General features: G+C 39.7%; 2 protein-coding genes across 2 annotated transcripts in view; one reads left to right on the forward strand and one right to left on the reverse strand.

The window, feature by feature from the left end:
* LOC139686335 (phospholipid-transporting ATPase ABCA1-like) overlaps positions 1-22268 on the reverse strand; it is a 116535-nt gene extending 94267 nt beyond the window's left edge. The window contains exon 1 of the mRNA XM_071583506.1: positions 22236-22268. The gene's annotated coding sequence lies outside the window, so the exon portion shown is untranslated. The remainder of the gene's footprint in view (positions 1-22235) is intronic.
* LOC139686336 (carotenoid isomerooxygenase-like) overlaps positions 19180-23904 on the forward strand; it is a 46791-nt gene continuing 42066 nt past the window's right edge. The window contains exon 1 of the mRNA XM_071583510.1: positions 19180-19284. Within this exon, the coding sequence (XP_071439611.1) occupies positions 19259-19284 (26 nt within the window). The 5' untranslated portion in view covers positions 19180-19258. The remainder of the gene's footprint in view (positions 19285-23904) is intronic.

A 23904-nucleotide genomic window follows, 5' to 3' on the forward strand; every position in this document is an offset into this window, starting at 1 on the left:
CAGCTGTCATCTTAAGAGACAACATCACCCTACTACGTTTTGCCTACAGAATAGTCAACACAGGGAGAGAGAGAGAAGATAATACCTACAGGTATTCACACGGATGTTGTGGAAGAGTAAGACTCAAAGACAGAAACAAAACCAAGATGGACAGAATGCCAGGTGGTCAGTTAATGACATAAATAGTATACTATGAGCTGAGATTAAACAAGTTGATCTACCAATAGCACAAGCAAACAAGAATATCTACCTGAAAAAAACACCTCGATCAAAGAGCAATACCAGTTTTTTTCCTGAGTATTTTGAATAAAATTAAACCAAGTCGTTAACTTCATTTTATCTCGGAATACGAGATGTAATTAAACTTTATGCCAGAAGGGAAGTTTGTTTTACGAAAAAATGAAATTATAAAGATTCTCGGAACTTACGATACTTTACTCATGTTCGTAGACATATAAATAGTCATATCTTCAATATGGAGGTCAAACTTCTGGGTGACTTTAGTGGGTGATGACTCTTTCATTAGCCAAGTAGACTACAAGTAAACCTGGATGAGCATAACTGGCGAAACAAAATTTAACGGAACCTCCTTGCTGAGAGAGGATACGGTGTACGTGGTAAATCTTTGAAATGGCGGCATCTACCAGCTGAACAACCGATTGGGCATACGTAATATTATCAGCAAAAAAATTAGTAATGGGTAGGTCTTATAATTTGGGAAAATAAGGTTTCTTGGAGGTTATTTTCTCAAAATTACAACTATTTTATAGATATTTTGGACATTTTGTGGTAACTTCACCGTAATGCGCATTTTTACATCATTTTTTAGTGTATAGTGTTATTAATGCGCATGTAAAAAATACCTACGACTGCAAGCCTGCGAATCTAATATTGTTTGTCCCTCCAAAAAACGATAACGTCGACGTCGTACATCTTATCCCGGGGGAAAACATAACTACTTAAGCCTATGACTCCGATGCAAGGTCGCGCGCGGCGTTCCATGGAACCAGCCGTCTATTAAAGGATCCATTACCGTGAAGTATTTGGCATGGGTCAAACTATAAGGAGCCATCTATCATTCCGATGTACTCGTAATTATTATGAGTGCTTTTAAAAAGTTAAAACAATAATATTCAAGCATTTTCATTTTTTTCTTCCAAGGATCAGTGTTCTGAAAGCAGTAATATTAGCTACCGGTCGATAATTATGCGTAAATTTCAACCTGAGGCATTTTTATATTGCACTAAAGTACATTAACATTGACAGTCATAAATATCATCTTATTTTAACATTTTAGAGTGAGAACACCTTTCCCCTTGAGAAGGGCGCCTGTGCCCACGGGTGAGCTCAAAGATTCTCTTCGCTTTTGAAATCGATTTTTACATGCAATCGAAAGGACAATTACTCTCTGGAGCCAAATGACGTGGTATGATTTGTGGAATGCATGGTACCCTAGCCTGGATGATCAATTCAAAGACGGTGACATCACTTAAAACTTTAACATAAATTCAACGATGACATACGTATATATAGCATAGCCATAGCACACACATTCCGACGCATCCTTTGATTAGCCCGGATGCCAAACATAAAACAGGATGTGATGTCCAAATTTTTGTTTGAGGTGAAGTTTTTGTAGATTAAAGCTCATCACATTCGAAGGTGCGAAGGAACATGAAAACAAAACATAGCCAACATGTTTACGAACCTCTAGTATATTTTGAAATCGAGAACCTTGGTTTACAAAATAGTTCCTCTCCTCGAACGTAAACAGGAAAAGGATGGAGGAAGAATGTGATATGACGAGCACTGAAAGGATAATGTGAATACCGTTACACCAAATCATTACGTACTCACTTTCTTCCTCTGTAGTAATCTGTAAAATATGTTGTTTTCTTGCTCTGGAACTACAATCTCAGGCAAGCGATGAACGAATAGAGAATCAGACCAAACGCAGGTTGTGTTTAGAGCAGTTCGTGGAAGATCCCGTGGACTCTCTTGTTATTTGAAGTAGCCTGAACCACATTTATATTTTACGCTCATTCAACGGACCTACCCATTCCTTTAACCCCACTGTTGAGTGGACTGTGGCCAAATGAAAGAATGAGGGAGGATACAGGAAAATGAAATTTTAACCATTTCTGAATAATTGAGAGAGACTGTGGAACACAACGAAGGGTTGCCACGACTTATACTTCAATTTCCCGATGTGTGCCGCCTTCCAAGTCAAAGAAGAATTAAATATGAAAGTGAACTCAGAAAGATCACGACTTGCCTAAATAAAATTATTGCTGAAGTACTCGGACTTTATTTTGACGTGGGGATCAAGATACGACGACGGATGAGCTTTAAAAATATTCTCTTGCGTGGTGGAGGCATCGCTGCTGGAAAACTTTTTATGAGCTTCGAGAAGCTATCCAATGGCCGATGAAGTTTTGTAAGACGACAAAAGCCGTTTTTTATAAGACTCAAGTCTGCGCTGCTTCTCGACAAACAGGCAAGGGAAAAGCATATACTATATAACTACCGGAACATGCAAAAACCGTGAAGAAGAAGTTTCCATCTTAAATTATGACATGGAAGGCGTTGTTTTTCTGGGAGGGGGTCGGCATATCATCGGTTTATCTTACAATAACGTGCCATAATTTTGAATTTGAGTGAATGCCTTTATTATTGAGTTGTAGGAAAGTAAAATTTACCTTGGAAATTTGATTATTTTTCCATGAAAATGGATCAAGGATCAATTAAATTTGTATCTTTAAGGATCCAAAACTGACGGAAAATAAGCTTAAAGATTAAATGAAAAGTTAGTAATTCAAGAGAGAGGCACACAAAACGGGCGATACCCGCTTAAGTCATTTATGACGTCAATATTTTCACAGTAGTTGTAGAATGCTCAAGTACCAACGCGAGCGAAAATAACAAAAATGCTGTTCCAATTGAAAATATTTATAGCAAGGACATAATGTGTCACCCTGTGTAATAGATAAGCGTGAGTTGCAAATGGAAAAATTACGCACCTTTCTTACACCAACATATCTTTTATGAAAATTGGTATGTTCCTTTTCAGTTTTCTGTTGTGCTATTGACAGTCTATTTACAGGCAGGCTATTTACGCAACTTTTCGTCCTTGTATGAGCCGAGCAATCGATATATAAACTTGAATTTAACAAATGAAGAGTTAAATCTGTCGAGTAAATGTTGTCGTTCTCTACACACCTAATCGGATCATCATACGCTTAACGAAGGCAAGTGGGTATGGGATGTAGTTGACCCTTTCCTAAGGTGCTAAGGTTATGGGTAGCGTCTATAGCGTCCACATTTTACGAGCAGGATCAGATTAATCGACCCTTAAACAGATTTAGATATTTTGCTGACGGCATCAATATGCAGAAGAACAAGGTGCGAAGGATGAGGAATAGGATTAAATTTTAGCCAACGTATGTAAATGATCTTTTGAAGAAAAAGAAAGGGGAGCATGGAAATTACATGTACAATAGACAAGGCTGAATTAAGTTTCTCGGAACGTGTCAAGTACTGAAAAGCCTAAATTGTCTCAAGCTCTTTAATGGGAACGCATGTTAGAGGTACAGTGCCTTAGAGAAACTTGGTTTCACTATGCAAGTGTGAGGCAGGTGCAATGAAAAGATAAAAAATAGCTGTAATCTTCTGCTAGTCACATAAGGATATGTGGTTAAAGTTGGCTGCCATTGTAAAATAATTAAGGAATAAGGTAAAGCTCAAAGAAGACCCTCTAGATTTGCGGAAAAATGTTTGGGATGAGAAAGTATTGCAAGATAGTTCAGATTGCTCCAGATTGTGAGTTACCCGAGTAACTAAGACATCATGTCTCAGACGGTAAGAAAGGAATAAGGCATTACTTTTGACAACCAGGGAAATATTAGAGTCCTATATTATGCATGCAGATTTCAGATAATCTACGATATGAGAGGAAAGGAGAAATAAATGTTTTCGTCGCCGCTCTTTCCCCAGACAATCTGCGCTCACGATGGGGACGAGGTCAAAAGTTCCGAAAAGTTTTAATACAAGGATCTTATTTTCAACTAATACGGATAGTTCACAATTCCCCACGATTACCTAATTAAGGTAGGCATTCAAACACAACCTTCCACACACCCATGTGGCAGTTCAGAGGATGTGACGTACATATACGAAGGTGGTGAAAAGCTGAGATGTTGAAATTTGGGGGTGATTAAGTTTAGGGAACGCGGTCAGTGCATATGCAAACGCTATGAGTAAGGGCGCCATTTTTCCTAGGCCGGCCCTCACAGCGATGAGTGGAAGAGAACCAGACTATGCGGCGCCGACAGTGGACTTACCCGCGCTGGAGGGGAGGAAGGACTTGTGTGCGTCTAAAAAAATAAAAAAAGATGCCTCCCTGTTGCGTGAAGCGTTGTTTCGCACTGTATCGCATTTCGCAGTGACGCTGTTTGGCAGCCGATGTTTACGTGATGCGATCTCCGACGCCATGTGAACGTGCACGCTATAAAATATTCTTATCCGTGCGAGCTTCGCCTGACTCTCGCATGTCGTGCACGGGACCCTTTTTCGGGTGAGAGGGGTGTGCACGGAAACTGGAACGTCCCTAAGGAATCAGCTGATTTGCGTGACAGATGAAAGCTCTTAACTCCGATTAATCCGTGAGTCACGACCTTCCGCAATTTTATATAAGCCATGAGGGGGTTCCAACGGAGCACTCCCTGGGATAAAATCAATATGACGGGGGAAATGTAGTCCCTTCGGAGCACTTTTCAAAGTTTCGCCGAGAAGAATCCGGCGAGGAAGATCATCGTCGGTCGGGGAATGAATCCAGGAGAATATGGGATGAATGGGAAATGCTCTTCGCCGGGAAGTGCTCAATGCTCTACATTGGTGCAAGCATGTGGGCCCTCAATCACATTCCATGCGAGTTGGATCTTCTGATCACAGAGATTGGAAGATGTAATGGAAACCCATAAAAACCACACCGCGTCCCAAACTGGTGTCAACGGACCCCCAGGGTTTCTGAGTATATTTCAAGAGGGCTGTACACTTAAAGTGTCACATTAGAATGTTTTTTAGGGTGAAAAACCAGCGCAAAGAATTTAAACTTTATAATTGTTCAACTAAAAAGTGACTCGTCGTATGAAAGAATCATTGGAACGCACTGAAATTGATTTAATATCTTATTTGTAAAATGTTTATTTCTCTCCAAAAGTCTAAGTTTCAACTGATCTGGCTCGAATATTCGTTTTGCTTGTGTAATGTCCAATAACATTTAAATGTTGAAGATCTCATTAGAGGAAGTCGACAACCAAATTCGAGTGATTTCGAACTATTCATTATTTTTTAATTTTATCATTTATCTTGGAATAACTGCACTGGCACATGCACTGATGTTGTAAAAGCAATGTTCGATAAATATATTAATGTGTTATTACGAGTCAAAGCAGCAGCATCAAAGTGTTCAAGGAGTCGTCCTATTCTTAACCGCTACGTGTGAATTTGCATGCAGATAAATTCCAATGTAATTTAAGAATATTTTTGTTGAAGAAATAAATCCTTTTTAATGTTTATACGAATCGGTTCTTGAATGCAAACCATTTCACTACTCATCTACATCATGCCGTGGAAGCCACCACAAAAGCATGTGGGTTGTAAGGTGGGCTGCCATTAACTTTCACGGTTAGAATTCCATATCATTTTACTTGCGGGTAGTTCGAAATGTTGTACGTGAAGTTTCTTCCCACCGTGGTCACGCACTGTGCGAAGAAAAAAATATTCCTTACATAGGCCTGTTCGGCAGCCAGTTTCTTCCACTTTCTCACTGTGGTCTCACATATCAATTCAATGCGAGATTAAATATAATTCCACTGCATCAGCGTTTAACTAGAATAAGCTCTGATTAACTAGTCGTTTATGTTTTGTGATGTAAAGGATAAATTGAGCTTCTTAGAGCCTCTTTTTAGACTGATTCTTTACTAAATTGTGTACCTATCATCAACTCTCACCTCTTTGTAAACGCTTCCTTACCTGACGTGATTCTTCTTTTAGAGTATAACTGATTCGCCCACTCTCCTCCAAAAAACTTCCTAAACGGGTGGATACTTCTACCTGTTCTATTTTATGTTATCCGACCGCAATGCTTAACTAAGCCTTCCGATTTCTTGAGAATATTTGAGAATAAACCTTTGCTTTTGTATCATTAATTCTAATCGATTACCTATCTCACTAATCCTACAAGGCAACAAATAATGACTGTAATCTTTTCTCCGAATGGCTAACTACACGTAACGTATGATAATTAGAAACTAATTTGATTGAGCTGTCCACCGAATTTCACTCCTACCTCCATCCCTTCCCGTGCCTCTCCTTCCATTTACTTTGCATGTATATAGGAGATAAGAGGTGATTTAATGGACATCCCTATCTCACTCCCCTGCCAAGCATTGCCTTTTCTGAATTGCTCTCCATTCGCTGTCCACATCTGCGCAGTCTGAGACATTGACCATCCGGATGAGTCGTCTATATCTCCAGTATGCTCATATCTATTACAATATGTTCATTAATGTCGAATACCTTCTAATGATCCACGAGGCATATAAATGTACCCTGGCTTCTATGTTCCTCTCTACCATCACTGAAATGGTCGTCCCACTGGGATCAGGCGCCTTTCCAACCTCCCCACCGAGGGACGGGCGCTGGGCGACCTGCTTATCGCCTCGCTCCTCCGGGAGAAATTTTCATCGTTCACCCAGACACCTTTCTAGAGGTCTTCACAACCCCTTCCATCAAATATAGGTTTTAGTGCAGGGGAGGAGATTATCTTCATATGGTTCAAGGAAAACAAACATCTAAACAACTTTAATTCACAGGCGGTATGAGGATCCTGCTATTTTACATCTTCCCAGAAATATTATGAAATCAATAATTAGACGCTAAATATATAAATAAAGAAGGAATCAGCTCCATTCATTTCAATGTATTAATTATGAAAACAGTTTAAATAATTATATTTTAATGGACATTTTTAAAAGATTTAAAACATTTTTTATAAGTTTTATTTTACTATAAATAAATACACCCCTTGAAAACTCACCAAAAATATATATAATAGATCTCAGGTATCCCCAATTGTTTGAGGTAATCTACCTTAGAGAATTATCACGAGTTTCTGTTCGTAAACCATGTCGTGGTACAGATTTACCAGGTGTACATCAAAATTACAGTTATTACTAATATATTTTGGTCATTCCACGATATTCTTCTTTTTCGTCGGCGGATATGTTGACATATCACTGATAAAGGTCGATAAGTAGAAATGAACATAAAGTGAATGAAACAAAGAAGAAATTCTCTCATCATTTCCCCCGGGTCATTCTAAAATATTCCCGATGGAATACGACTACAAATTATTTATAGGTTCCGGAGGTAATTGGATACGTTATCGGCGGGTGTGTCCTTCAATTTTGAAATAATTGAAATCCATAGATGCGCTGTTTTTTCTGCGGCTACACGAATATTTAAAATCTTTTTTTATCATATTGAACTCGAGAATATGAGTTTACATGTACACCTAAGGAGATGTTTTTCTTAAGGAATGAAGGTATCCATTCAATAAAAGCATCATTGAACAACTCATCTTCGAAGCGAGAGTGCACGCAGGTATCATAAATCAAATCCATAGTAACGAAGTTTGAGCTGAGAAGGTATCCCCGCAATTCCGTGCGCTGAATTTTCTTAAGTTTTCCTTTTGCGGCATTTTTTGCGCGTCCTCTAAGGAGGAAATGTTTTCTAGTTTAATCCCCTTCCTCGCAACTTATAGGGACCTGAAGTATTGCGACAAGGATCGTAAGGCTGTTTCAATGAAGAATTCCTGATTGACTCACGGCGGACGCTTTCTTAACAATTCTTACCAAGGATCACAATCATTTTTATATTTCGTACAATAGAATAATGCAGGAGTTTAACTTGAGGAAGTTATTTAAACAAAAATATATATCTAAAGTGGGAACCTTCCACGTCGTGGCGCCCGGAAAATTCGTCCTGCGTTGAAAATACGTACTATATGATGGCATCTTTCGGCTTCTACAAGTACCACTTCATTTGGTTTCCCGACGTACATTAGCATGGGACTCGATATGTGACTTCTCATAACCAATTATTATATACAGGCCAAGATGCATTGAAAAAGAAGCATAACGTAATAAGCATATTTCATATGGTCGCAAAATAATATAAACATCTCCACAACAATAGGTTTTGCCTGTTAATGTACATTCTCGGTCACTTCTTCCTATCAATATATTGGAAGGACATTTATCGAAAGCTTTTGAAGATACGGTACCTTAAGTGCTTAAATGATATCGATCATAATTCCTGTTATGAAGTGGTAGGCGTTCTTTGAGCCTTGCGCCACCGGAAAAAAGCTTTTGTGAACTCCGCAGGTATGAAGTGCATCGGTTGGTTATATATTATGCACCTACTGCTCGCCTCCTCAAACGGCATGTCGATCACTGGTGACCAGTGGACATCAGGCCGAATAATCAATGGTGAGAACCTGCGTCACACATCGTTATACTAGGAAAAGTGTTGTCCTCCTACGTGTCCCAATTATACCTACAGCGACGGTTGAGGAATATTTATTTTCCTCCCGTGGTCGAATTTATCAGAAGTATTCTGATGTCAAGTCGGGCGCTTTGGATAAAAGAAGATCAACTCGCGTGTCACAGGAGGAAGTACGTATGTACTCGTATTGCATGTTCCTCTTGGCGAAGGTTGAGACGGGGACCGACGCCGAGGCAATCCTCCTTTCTTTGCCTGCCTTCCTCTCTTCCTTCGATGCCGCTTCTCACCAACTGTCGCTAACGAAGCTTGGACTTTTCGATATTGCGATGCAATCACCCACTGCGATATCCATTCGATCGCATTGCAATCCTGAGACTTTAGGCAAAATAATAAATGGTGGATATATTTTAGAATGGGCATGTGAAATTCAATTTGTATGTCCACCCTCGACATATAACATCTATCTAAGTAGTAGGGGTATCGATCGGGGAACTTGGGTAATTTCGAAAATATTACCTCATGCATGAAAGAGAGTGTTCGTATGTCCGAATATGCTGAATGGTTGCATTAGATGCAGTAAGTTGAAATCCAACCCAAATGTTAGCTTTTACGTCGATTCCAAACGAAAAATTGCGAAACTCTTCGTTGATTCCCTTCTGCCCCTTAGAGTTAAGAAATCTGTATCTCCAAATAGTACGCTTGAGAAATACTTCGGAGAAACCCAGAAATGGTATGATGATGATTTTTTCGCTGCTCGTGCAATTTTATGCTCGAGAATTTGATCTTAGAAGAATAATTGTTTGGAGTTTCTGGAAGGTAACCATGCGATTTTATTCCATTCCTGTCCACTTCAAAGCCACGCATTAAGATTGACGCAAGGGTAAATAAAGATTCAGCGTCGCAGGGAATTATATTTCAATTCCACCTCGTCACGCCTCAACATTTTCTGTTTGATCTCTGGCGAATTACTGTGGATTTATGGAAGATTCAGAAGCGAATACATCTCCCTCTATGCAAGTGAGTGAGGAAGATGCGTAAATATGGGTCGTGTTTCAATTATATATCGCGGTCATCTACTGTGTGGTTTTACGCGTAAAGTTCTCTTTGAGGCACTCCGTCGGTGAATATGTCCACTTGTACGGAGGTGTCACAACGTCACTCAATCGGTCGTCACGTGCCTAGCACTTTCTGCTCCAATAAATGCCTCATCAATGGGGTATAAACACGACGTCGAAAGTGGCGACCTTGGAGAGGAGCTCACAAGAAACGTGTCGCGGAGATGCGAAAGGGGAAGCAAGTCCATTTGCCACGCTGCGGAAACGTCACAACTGGATAGGTATACTAGCCCAGCCCGAAAATTACCTCGATGACTGAAAATCATAGTACTTTTCGGAAACTTTCAGGAACATTTTTCTGCACCATAAATTGTTTCACGTCGGTTAATCCCGCATACCTCATTCCTTTCCACATTCAAATGTCCCTAAATATAAGATTAACTCATGGAAACTTTATTTACGAAACCAATATCCAAAATTAAACAAAAACTGTACCAATACTCGTCGTCTCCAAGGCAGTGCGCTTTTGCTCCACAAAAAATTTGAAAAATGGAAAATATTTTTCACCGCACTAAACCAACTAAATTGAAAAAGTGTCTTGATTGTGTTAATCGAATTTAGCCGTGCCCATGAGGCAATGATTAAACACAAAAAATTCCCTCAAGGTAAATCTTCATCCGTAAATATTTCGAAACTTTAACTGAAGGGAAATGCAACATTTCAAAAGGTAAATTTTGCTCCCAATTCCATCAAATGAATGTGATGCAAACGAAACCACTACTGTAGTAATATTCAGCCTTAGACACTAAGGCACTTTCTTATGTACTACGAAAGACGGTAGTCCAGCGGGTGGAGCACTTGGTTACTGAACGTAGGGTCCGGGATCGATCCATCGATCGTCCATAGAGACACCACCCTCAGCTATGCCCAAGCTATATACTTTTTTCGGGTATTAGTCCTCCCACGGCACAGGGAAAGGTGCTGGCTCCCCTTCCCAGATGAGTGAATTTCATACACCATTGGAACTTAGTATTGAATGAGGATTATCACATGTGGAAGACAATTATTATAATGATAGATTTCATGTCGTAACAAATAAAGTAAAATTGCGCGTTACTCACCAATGATATTTTACATGTGGCTTTAAATAAATTTCTAGATTATCATGGGCGGTTTATATACTATATCTCTGTGTCGTTCTCTAGCTATTCAATTTTCACCGCCATATACTGCTATATTCTTAAAATTACATGGATATGGAGTTAAATTTAAAAATTATCATAATTATTGATGATAATTCGTTTGAAATTAAAATAACGGTAAATCACTCTTCACGAGTGGGGCTATTTGTAACATATGTAACGTGGTTCGTGGCATCACGTTATTCTACATAAGCGATTTTTTTAATGTTGAAGTGGAATATGAAACATCTTGGTAACTTGGAGTGATGAGAGGCATCCGCGCTATAGAACAGAGAACGCATCAAACACTCCAGAGGCCACGGGAAAATGAACACGCCGAGGCGAGGTTCGAATCGGTGACCTTCGGCGAGGGCGTTATCCGCAAATGAGTCCGCGGATTCAAAAGATTTATTTGCTAGGAACTCGAGGAAAGGCGAAACACGTGAGCATCGCAGTCAACCACGAGGGAGGAATGTTGAGGAAAGGAAGGCATGGAGGGCAATGCTTGGCTCAGAATGTTGAATTATTACGCGCTGGCAAACAGTCGTAAAGGCATGAGTCACCGAGTTCGCCTGGTGAATACTTGCAAAGAGCACTCACTCTTAAGTATTTTATATTTTCGTTGTTATCATCAGGAGAAAATGAATGATTATATGTCACAAAGGAATTATACGAGGGTCATCCGGAAAGTAGTACCCGTTCGTGCCGCATGAAGTGCTGACGACGCGAGTAGCCGCTGGACGAGGTCAGATAGCTTCAGTGGCTTGTCTGCCTTCTCTGAGCCAAGTTGCGTGACGCTAGCATTGCCTGTGTTGTTTCTGTGATTGTTTACAATGTTTAAAAAAATTGAGAACGCCGCCAGTTGTGAAGTGAGGGCAGTGATTAAATTCCTCAATGCAAGAAACGTTCGCCCATGTGATATTCATCGCCAATTAAAGGAGGTGTATGGAGACAATGTAATGGACGAGTCGTCTGTTCGGCGGTGGTGTCGCAACTTCAACATGGGGAGGGGGAACACACACGACGATGAGCGTTCGGGGAGACCGTCTGTCATTACAGACCAACTGGTGAGCTCAGTTGACGAATTCGTGAGGAACGATCGGCGCGTCACAATTGATGACATCTGTGAGCATTTTCCCAATGTTTCTCGAACAATTGTTCATGAAATTGTTAAACACCATCTGCATTATGCAAAAATTTGTGCAAGATGGGTCCCTCGCGTATCTCAATGAGCTGGCGGCGAAGGACTATGCAGCAGGAATACAGAAACTTGTCACACGTTATGACAAATGCCTTAATTTGCTTGGAGATTATGTTGAGAAGTAGTTTAAAGTATCCTCTTTCAAATAAAATTTTTTATGTTTGTTAATATTTACTTTTGTGTCTTTATTTCACGAACGGGTACTACTTTCCGGATGACCCTCGTATAATCCGCCTAATGGCAATCTCTACGCGCTTCTCACAGATCCTTCCCCTGTCGATGAAAAACTTCGCCATTGAAAAGATGTAATAATACTGACAAATCTTCCTCTTTACTCAGTATCTTTATGACGACGTCAGCATGTGCGGACGTAAGCATGCACAATTGAGGAGTACTATGGCGTGCTGATCTCGTTGTTGTGCGATGCCAGTTTCGCACTCGATGGGTGCTTTAAAAATGGCATGTGATTCATGTACGCGTTTGAATGTTCACTAAATTTACGAAATCAATCCGAAATTTCAACTTAGATACATTAATGAACACTAAAGGTAATTAGGAATGCAAAAGGACAGCTTAAGGTTATGAACTCCGGCTCATGACAACCCACTTCAGCTCAGTGAAATTTAATGCATCGTACTTTTTTTAATATCATTCATTAAATATTAGCTTTGTACGATGATTTAAATACTACATTTTCGCCATATTTTCAGTGATAACAACTCATACAGACAACGATAAGTACATTCCTTTCGAGAATAGACCAAAGTGTAATTAACTGGGCTTTTATTGGCATAGGTATTCAATCCAATCAATAAATTTAGTTATTATTAATAACTTATTAAGAAACATTCAGAGTGAGTGAATTTGTATGCATTACTGGGTCCTTCTAAATAATTAAAAAAATATTCAAAAATATCAACAACCCAAATCTTTCGGTTCACAGAGGTATTGTACTCTGCATGTAAATCTGATTTCTGCCCAGAATAAATGTTTAAAGGCACTTGCGTTACAAGAGCTACAGGTACGTGAAACTAGGAAATAATCAAGTATCCTAAGAAATCCAAATATAGACTAAATCAAACAATAGCCGTAAAAGATTAAAACTTTAGATTAACAGCAATACTAATTCCTGTTCATTCAATATCTTGTCGTCTACAATCTTCCTTGAAAATGAATTATTTGAAAACGAACACCTTGAGCAGTTATTCAGTTTTTTTAAAAACGCACCCAAGGGCACAACCATAAATTTTCAAACGTAAGGAGCCATTTATAATGGCTCGTGTGTATAACAAAGTTTTTTACGCTTAAAATATATGCTCTTTGAAAGATTGGTTATCGTCCCACTGAAGCAAGACAATTCAACTAAATCACAGGAAATAAAAACTACTACAAATTTTAGAATATCAGTTACGCGGGTTTAAATTTTGAATATTGCTATTTTTTCTATGATTATTATATTGATAAAAATGCTCGCTTTACAAAGACTGCTATGGCTGGCTATCAGTTTGAAAATTCTGTAGATTACAGGCGTATTGATAAACTTATACAGCAAAATATTCTAACATTTGCTGTATATGTCTCCCCCAGTGGTATCTCCTAACTTTGGTAGAACTCAATAGGTTGTCACAGAAGAACCGGGGAATGAGACGTCGGTCGGCCATCGTTCCTGGCATCCCAAACACGTAACCACTCTAAGAATCGAAATTTAATTTGATAGGTACCTGTCGCTGCTTTCCGGCCAATTGGTGCAGCTGACAGGCCAGCCAGAGGGGTGGGGGCTGCGTGAGTGCTCGGTCGATCATCTCGCTGCCTCCGAAACTCCACTCAACGGAGCAATGAAAGGCTCTTCCTGTCTCGAGGGAGATCTAATTAAGAAGCCTAAGAATAGACGCACGCGGGGAATGCTTCCATTCCCATCGGACATCCTAAATCTCCATGTAATAATCATTAACAGGCGAGATCATTGAACTCAGCTGGCACCTACTTCTTTATAGTTAACTTAAAAACTCCACTTTCGTGAAATTAACTGGCACTTACAAATTCAACTTTAAAATATCCGAATTAGTAGTATCATTGGAGTTAATAGCAAATTATTGTGTTCTTATAAATATTTATCAATAAAAATTCGACTACTGACATAACAGTCAGCCCATATTCGTGCAAGATTCAACATGGTTTCTTCGGATTATTTCCATTGATTTACAATCTACAATACAAACAAGTTTACATCCAATTTACAAAATGACTACCCACGTATTTAAAAAAAAAGTTTTGACAATGTCTGTAGAGGTCTTGCTCTGTTTTCAGCGAGAAAAATATTTTTACTGGACTAAATAAGGGAATACGCCCATGTAACCTTGGTATCGAGTATGATGAAACCTGAGAAGTACAAAGAAAAATTCCGATAATATTTTTTCTTCCCGTATTTTAGGAAGTGGTCGCGAACTCTACGGTTTCTTTAATCTTTTTGTGCTCTCTAAAGTATTAGATAGGAATCTAATAAAATCATGTTGAAATGTGACTCCTGTGGTTACTCTAGAAACCTGTCACTCTGTCTGGTCCATTCGTCAGCGAGCGTGACCCAGGATACCCACAGGAGCAGAACATTCTTCGTGAATGGAATTCTGGTCCGAACTCTTGACTGTGACGCCGATGAGTTGGAAAGATTCATCCTTTAGGGCAATTAAACGTCTCTGTTTGCGACTCCGTAATCAAGAAACTATCAATCACACCTTAAGTAAGTTTTGGGTTTGAGAAAAATTACAACTCAATTTTTCGTAATTTAATAATACAATTCAATTTTAATTTGCATCAGAATGCATATTTTCGTAGTTAAAGAAATCTTGGAATGAATTTGGAAAACTATGCATAAAATAATGCATGCAAAAGTTAACTGCGATTTCATGTATTAACGTTAACATTTGTGGTTATACGATTACATTTCGAATGCACTTGTTTGTGAGGATCCGTCTTGAAAAAAAATCATTTGACTCATTCGAACAATGGATACAAATACTACCTCGGATGTGCTAACTTGGTGTATGATACTGTAATGTTAGTCACGTCACAAACGCTAAACAATCACAAACTTTAGTGAAATAAAGTAAAGAGTAATTCCATTAAAATTTGTGATTTCCATCGCGTCGTAGATCTGAAACTAACTCAAGGCTATTCTGCTGAGCAACGATCAATAATCCATCCAATTTATCTGAATCCATTATCAAGGTACGTTCACGGTTGCTTCTGCGACAATCGTTCTATTTTTCTATCGTTTCATTTTTCGTTCGTTAAATAAATATTTCTTTGCATAGAATGATTCGCGTACAAACGGCAGCTCTTAAATTAGTAATAATTACATTAGATAGACCTACATAATTATAACATCACTTTTTACTGGCGTTATCTATTCACCACTATGAAAATTAAGCGTACGGTACGTTTCTGCTTCTTCAAGGCTATTCTCCCGTTGGCGAGAATAGGGCTGTAAGTTGAAAACAATCTTTCATTGTCTGCATTCCAAATAGGTAGGCATAGCAATTTTTTCAAAATTTATCATAAAGTCTCCCCTGGAATCTATGGCCTTGGCTTGGGTGACAAATATCAAGTGCTCTAATGTTTTTTCGACAAGTCATCGAAGCAACATCCAAATGTTTCCTAGGTGTACTTTGGACGGCCGCATGAAGCGAAAAGAGCCGTCATTAAATTCAATGCACCGCATATACGGAAGTGTTCTCACAGGCGAGCAAGCAATATATTTCGCCTTTGAAGCGGAAAGCCACGTTTCTTGTGGTAAAGGATGGAATTCGCGGGATTTTTCCGGCATAAAACACTCTTAAATCATATCTTTTTGCGATTATCGGTAATGATAGGAAAATCCTACCTTTGATGCGATGGGCATTTTCGGAGACACTCGAGGTCACCGCAATCGACTTTATCGAAAATGAAGCAAAATCGATACGTAAATATCACCACGCACCCCTAGATGACACACCTGGCCTTATATTTGGAGATCCATTGTTCATATTCAGGTTGAGTAAAATTGGTTTTTATTTATTGCGAATCTCCTGGAATGAGTAACATACAGTCTTGCACCTTCAGCACGGGTGTGCACAGTGTACTGCTGTGAGCTTTCCAGCAGGACTAATATCCTACGATAGAAAACTCCCTCATTGTATTTAGTAATTTGAATCTATGTGTCTTTGAGTTTGGCTTCGCAATAGCTTTCATGATTGTTCGCTACGCAGCCCGAAAAGATAAAATGCAACAAGAGTAAGGTATATGACCTTCCCTGTGGGGTGATTGGAAATGAATTGGGGTGATGTGTGGCATAATCGAATCAGCCCATAGTTCAGAACTGAATCAGAATCGTCCGAAGCAGCAGGGAGTTTCACCTCTCGGCTGACAAGTGTCGCAAGTATTTTTTTCGGGCTGACAGGGTAAGATACCGAACGTGAAACTTTCTATAAAGACCACAGTACAAGGAACCGACAAAAAAAAAAGATGCTTATGTGAACCTCTCCGAATCATATTTAAATAATTTACATTCTGAGAGTTATCCATACTACAAGATGATAGTAGGACACCATTTTTCTCCACACTAATATTTTCTGAAAAAACAATTATTCTCAGCATTACAGTGCATGTTAAAGGTGAAAGTTAAGGGTTTACACTAGAGGTCTCTAGACTTGAAAATACTTTACGCAATTTTAGAAACAAATTGTGCGAAGATATGAAAATGGAAAATAACTTTCTTTCTCAGAAAATTGGACCAGAACTGTGGAAGATATCGAAAAAATGAAATCCATGGAGATGAGAGGAATAAGGAGATTGTTAAGGGTAAATCAAAACAGATCGAATCGAGAGGCAATGGAAGAAGTTCTTCAGAAAATGGATTTAGGCTTGAACATATATGAAAGGATAAGAGAGAGAATTGAGCTAACTTTTTGTGACTCAACAGCCGTAAAAAACTATAGAGCAATGGACATAATGGGCAGGTGATTCGATGGGAAAGTTGCATTGAAAGAGCACGGCCAAATAATAATAATGCTAAAATATTGGAGGACGCAACGGAGATCCACATCTACATATTTTGGAATTTCTAGCCGATGGAAATAAAAAAAAATTGTGAAATTCGCAATTATTTCCATTTCTCGCCGATTCGGTACTCGCAAATTTCTGTTCAAACCCGGCATGGCAATGCACAAAAAAATTGAATACGTTTACTGCGAATTATGCGTTTAGCACACAGCAGCACAAATATCACTTCTCATTCATAATTCGAGGATGGTATATAATTAATTTAGATGATACACTACCGTACTCATTTAAAATTAATGCAGATTAGTGCTTTTCAGAGTTGTGCAACATTTTCGACGACCAAGAATTAATTATTAATTCCATCTTGTATAAAATGATAATATAAAAATGACGTCGCTAAGTACTTTTTATTTTCATCAACACTTTGTGAAATGATAATCAAAGGAAAATGTCGATACAATTTGAATACATGAATTTTAAGAACAAACAGTTAAAAATAAAAACATTCAAATGAACTTCGATGCCATGCAAGGCCTTTCAAAATCAAAACCTTAAAAGCAAAAGAAAGTAAAAAAATTCAATTCCAGTCCTCATTCCATAAAATACTGTGCAATATTTTTCTAAACAGTCATAAATTTTCTGGTTCAACCTCAGGCTATCCATCCCATAATTTTTATATCTAAAGCTATAGAAGAGTTTTATGATAAAAACGCGATACATTGAGGTTTCGATGTGTTCTTTCCCGCAGGATTACTATCTTATGATAGAAAGTGCTTCACTAAATGCTTGAAGTATTTTATTTAAAAACTCATATGAGAGGACCGATGACCACGTCGCAAGGCAATAATGTTTTCAAATAAAAAAATTTCTCTAACAAACCACTAAAAAGAGCATCCAAAGAGCCTGAAGCTGACCATGTACGTATTACGGATCCTGTGCCAGCTCTAACCAAAATCTACAAGCACGAGTAAAAAATACGCAAAGCATTTTACTTTGCCAAATAGGACGAGTTCGGGGGATTGTGCCAGGAATTCACCGAAAACAATTCCCCGCGAATTCTTCGTCGGCGCCGCGGATTACCGAGGGATTTACGATGCAAATGAATGTTCGTTTCGCTGAGTAAGACGGCGTCCAAACTCGACCACTTGGTTCGATATTTCCCGATGCTATGACAAGACCACGCCGCCAGTAATCCACGAACAAACAAAGGAAACGCTTAATTTTAATACCCGAAAATACTGAACGCGGCCTCCTAAAATTGGACGAAGGAATGTTGTGCTGCGGATGAATCGAGGGAATTAACCGTGTGTGTTCCCACGAGTTGTCTTCGAATGCGAAGGGTCGAACAGCTCCGCAGCATTCGGACAGATCGAGTTACTAAGAAGGAAGTACCTCTAAGAGCGTGTGAGTGAGTTGGGGAAAAATGACAGTAAATCTTGGAAAGAAGAAGTGTTGTACTCGGATGGCATATTTCGAAGCGCGATCTGCGGAAGACAACGGAGAAATAAAATCTGGACGGGAAAAGTAAACAGACAAACAAAAAAATGTATATATATATATATGTATATGTACGTATGTATATGTATGTATGTGTGTGTATATATATATATATATATATATATATATATATACATATATATATATATATATATATATATATCATTAAACATACAATGAAGAAGAGTGAGCACATCTAGACTTTGGTGGGGCACTAGTACTTCTCCTTTCCCTTCTACTGTGGTAGCTGAAAAAAACCCTTTTGCCCTGGAAGTACTCTTACACCTGTTGTACAGGGCAAAAAGGGGAGGGAGGAGGACAAAGAACGATTATATTTTCGTGGGTGCGAACCGCAAGCTCGCCATATTATCCCCATCCGGAAAATTGCCGGTTATGCCCCTGAAATTTGCAGTGGGAACCGCACCAAACCTGGTCGATTCTAGTGTCATCTCTTGGGTAGAAAACGCAATTCGCCGCATGACTATCGACACGAAAGACCCCCTTGCACGCTTGCGCGAACCGTCCGTCGCCAGGCACTCCAGGGATCGTCGTCGGGGTGCGCCGAGGTGGGGGTAGAGGGAGTGATTGAGGATAGGGTAGGAAGGATTAAGGGGGGTAGGCAAAGAGAGGCTGGCAAAAGGGCTCACGTGAGCACTTCGAGAGCGATCCCAGGGAGGAAGTTCCCATCGACGACGTTTATAACAAACCCGAATGTCGAAATGGGAATAATTACCAGCATCCTAAGGTATGTAACGTTTGATCGTATGCGTTTGTTTGCTTGGTCATCGATCCCCACAGCTTTAGTCCTTGTGCCGCCTTTGCCACCCGCTTGTGCCAGCCTTTCATAGCGATGGTAACCCTACGAGAAAACCGCAAACGAATGTGTCCGAACGTGCTGCGATCCCGCGAGGCGCATTGGAGCCTAACTGGGAACTCGTGTGAAGGGAGGGAAGGTTTAATTATAGCCGAAGTGCCCATGAATATATTTCCAGGCGCCTCCCCGAGAAGGATGGGGAGTGAGTGAGACGATTTCGCGGACCTTAAGGACTTAATTGGAAGAATGGGCGCTGCATTAAGGGGGTTAGATTTTTGACGCATTCATATATATATTTATGTGCATATCTTTTTTTCACCGGGCCCACGTGACCCGCTCACGTGGGGGAGAGACTCGACACGTGACCCGCTCGTCTTTTCTGTACAGCGTAAAGGGTCGGTAGAGGGGGCGGGGGAGGAGGAGGTGGAGAGAGGGAAGAGACTTCAGAGAAGCAGGAGTGACTGCTCTGAGGTCAGGGAAGGGGACTCTGAGCGGGAAGAAAATGTGAGTCCATCAACTTGGGGGGAGATTTTTTTTCCTTCGCGAGTCAATAAGGTCGTCGGTTCACGTGCGAGCCGCTGAGTGGCCGCCTCGCCTCCGGGTACCACCCCACCCACCCCACTGGCGCGGCGGGAAATCCAGCGAGGGCCGAAAGGCCGCGATGGAAAAGGGAGGAATGAATACAGGCAGTGCGTGGGCTTCTCGGGCTGAATTCATTTTCCGTCAGTTAATTCCCAATCAAGGAAAACAATAGAACCTTATGCAATGAGCGCAAGAAAGCCTTAGCAATATTTCACTCAACGATGTTTTTACTACAACCGATGTCGATGCATCATATTATTTTAGAATTCAGTCATTCTGAGGGAAATTACCAGGAATTCACTTGAAATCAACTAAAAACTTTGAAACTGTTTTTAGAATGAAATCATTGTTCAATAAATAATTTACTGAAGCATGCAGTACATATGGATACACGAGGAAGACTTTGCATGGTGGTTATTTGTCCTTATCCTAGAGTAACAATCTATATTACACAGAAACCACAATTTCAACGGAGCTACTAGCTATTGAAAATCAAGGCACAAATTTTATTTCTGTTGCACTCTTCATTGACGACTGCATTAGCAAGCGGATATTAAACTTTAGCTTGGAAATTAAACCAGTAATAAAATAATTCATCGCGATTAACGTCTCTTATGAAGTTTATTTCCGCCAACATTTTAAATTATTGCTTGATGTTAAAATAATCGTGGAAGTGTTTATTGATTTTAGGCGACCCAACGTCATAGATTATGTCTCAACAACATACCCAAGTGATGAATCCTTATAAAAACACAATACCCATGGCCGTGACGAGATGGAGTACGACCAGCTCAAAATAATCGCGTAAGGCACACCCTCTGCTTCCACCAGACTACGTACAGCCGGTGACGACGCAGGCGGTCAGAAAATAGGTAGTTAAGAACCTCATAGATCAATGGCTGCAGAGGCATACAAAAATATACGGAATGCATGTCTGGTATAGTCAGGAAAATTTCATTTTCTCATTTTTATCCTCCATATTCCCACAATATTTTATGTATATATTTAATTTTTTGTGTTAAAATAAGAACTACACTAAGGACATTAAGGACTTTAGGCAGAATAATATCTTAGAGCTTACCCCGGGCTCCTGCGCCTCATGGAGTCCCAAAGGGGCAGCCATGAAGATTCATCTCCCGCAGTCACTAAAATAATGACTAAAAGATAAGTTTCTCACATCTACCCATTGTGCTAAATATGCATCGATTAATCACCGTAATTCTCATTGATTCATGTTTCTTGTGGTACATTTGTGGAGTATGTGATTTGGTGGTGAATCGTTGATATATTTCGTGGCTCCGGAAAAAATATACCTGTCTTGAAGCCCGCACGTCCATGAGGGAAATCGCTGGGAAACGTGTCTCATGTGAGGTGGGCACCATTAGTGAAACGTTCTCATTGCGCTTATGACCTTGCAATCGAAGCCGCCCGTATCGCCTGGCCAAAGCACTCGAAACCGACGTCTCCAAACTCTTCCCTCCCCACTTCCATTTCTGCTTGAGCTCTCACTGGATGCGTGGAACAGGTGCAGGAACAGGTGAGTTCCGCGGAGTCTCGAATTTCGTTTTTCGAAATTCCTCAGGGCGACATCATAAGGTCTGACGTAGAAAACCTTTAATGTGGGTGGGTGTGAAAAATAGGTAAATTCCAATCTGTGGTATATTGCTCAGGCTAAAAAATATGTACTGCCGACTTATTGTTTTGTTTTAAATGCACCGAAATAAACATACATTTACTTTCAGTAGCTTTTCGTTAATTAGTAAATAGTCCATAATTTGCCTTGTCTTTGATTTAAAAAATGGGGCGTTTCATATCAAAACACGAAAACACCGATCCATTTACTGCTACCCAATTCGGAGAAGTTGAATGATTGGAAGACTTCGCTGAAATTCCGCTGATTAAAAATTTACTAGTTTTTGTCTGACTTACTTATACATAGCCATTTATAACTCCGTGACCCGAATTCTCAATTTGGTTCAGCATATCACTCACATACATTAGGAAACTGTCGTCACAATAGGGAAAATATAGTGCCGAAAGGTGAAAAACATGAAATAACTGTGTATTCTTCAAACTATGTCATATTTTTTGCAAATAATACTTTCAAAAATACGAAAATTTTGACGGTAATTGCTAAATGTCCCATCTCTAGGGGTGAGTCCCGGTCAATTAGTGAAGGGGTGCCTTGCTATTAGAATTAACTTAATCACGTGAACTGCTCTATGGGGCACAGGCCAGAGAAATCAATCCGATGGTTGGTTTTATCGAAGGGGGAAGGTTAGAACAAGCGTATTACTCACCTCTACGGCGTATGAAATTCACGCATTGACAGGGTAAGGGGTCAGTTCCTTATTCCCTGTACCACATGCGATTTCCCAGTAAGCTCTGGTCTTCGAAAATCAAACAGCTTTTGTGAAGCTGGAAGTAATAGAAATCCTCCGGTCAGTGGCACAGTGCTTTGGTCACTGGACTAACACGTCACTTCTAGACGGTAATTGGGATTTTAGTGTGATCCGAAGGCCGAGGGTATGTCGCCCTGGAAACCTGATTGAAAAAATCTATCACTATGCAAGTTTGCAGTCAGCATCCACGATCCAGGTGGAGCTGCACGTATATGACCTTCGGCTCCACTGGCGATCCCGATTCCCAACCGTGGTGTCGTCTGTGTAGCCCACAGCGCAACTCTTCACCATTTCTAGCTGCGGCGGTCTTCCCACATTTTCGACGGCGAATCCGTCGACCGAGTTATCGAAAATTGGTAGTCAATGACTCATTCATAAAATATGATGGAAATGAAGCGGAATTAGAGTCACATGCCACCGCTGCGGCATCGTGTGAAGATATTCTTTTGATTTATGCATTACGACGTCATTGGCTGATCCACAAAGGGAGGCGATTGAGACGGATTCTCCACCCCACCCCCCTCTCGTATCCTTCTCGAAGAAGAGTGGGAGCACGAGGTCCCAGACCTCACAAAGGCGAAACAATAGAGGAGAGACCTCATACGGATCCGTTCACTGAATCAGAGTGAAATTGGTTGAAAGCATTGAAATTAATCGAGGAAATATTTTCTAGCTTTTTTGCTTAATTTGCTAATCACATTTTTGAGCGAATTGATGATTTGATAGACCAATGGGGAACTAATGCATTTGCGAAAACGTATACAATTATTTGATCGTCATTAAAATATTTACCCTGAAGCATTTTTGATGACATCTTAAACATTCTTTCTAGGAACATTTGTTGCCTCCGGCGTAATTTTATGGAGTTTACATAATATATTGAAATGTAATGAAATTATTGACTTTGAAATTCCACACACTTTTGTTTGGAAAAAATCCCACACAATTTTTTGAGTGGAATTACAAATTCAATAATTTCATTTCTTTCAAGATTTAAATACTTCCTGATTCCCAAAAGTGTTACTATTGATCACCATGACAAGTAATATTTGCGTTTATTGAAAATATGGTTTCAGGAGGGAATGGGTAAATGCAGAATAATCGGAGTAGTATTACTCGGCATCAATCAAGGAGTTTATCTTGAAACAGAAGGAATAGTACGTTTATTATTTTGCTAATCTTAAAGGCCAATAAATTCACTTTTCTCTAAGGTCCCAAAGTTTCAATTTTAACTCAGTTAAACAGAAGATCAAAATAATATAATTTTTATTATTTTCTTCCTCGTTACGCAAATGTATATTTTCTGCATAATGCTTCTAAGTCACTGAGCATTGGTTACTAAGGGTAAAATATTTACCCCAAAAATTAAAAGAAATCATTTAGCCTAAGTTACACCTTCATGGGGTGAAATTATGTGACGGTAACTTTATTGACTGGCCATCCTCAGACGGACTCCGTTCCTCGTCGACATCCTAGATTCGCCCTCGCAAAACGTAAGTACGATGCTTATGAAAGGCGAAAGTGAATTGAATCACTTTTTGATCACCGTGCTTCAAATTTCATGCTA

Source organism: Hetaerina americana, unplaced genomic scaffold (assembly GCF_022747635.1).
Source record: "Hetaerina americana unplaced genomic scaffold, ioHetAmer1.1.p SCAF_14, whole genome shotgun sequence".
Taxonomy (NCBI): Eukaryota; Metazoa; Arthropoda; class Insecta; order Odonata; family Calopterygidae; genus Hetaerina; species Hetaerina americana.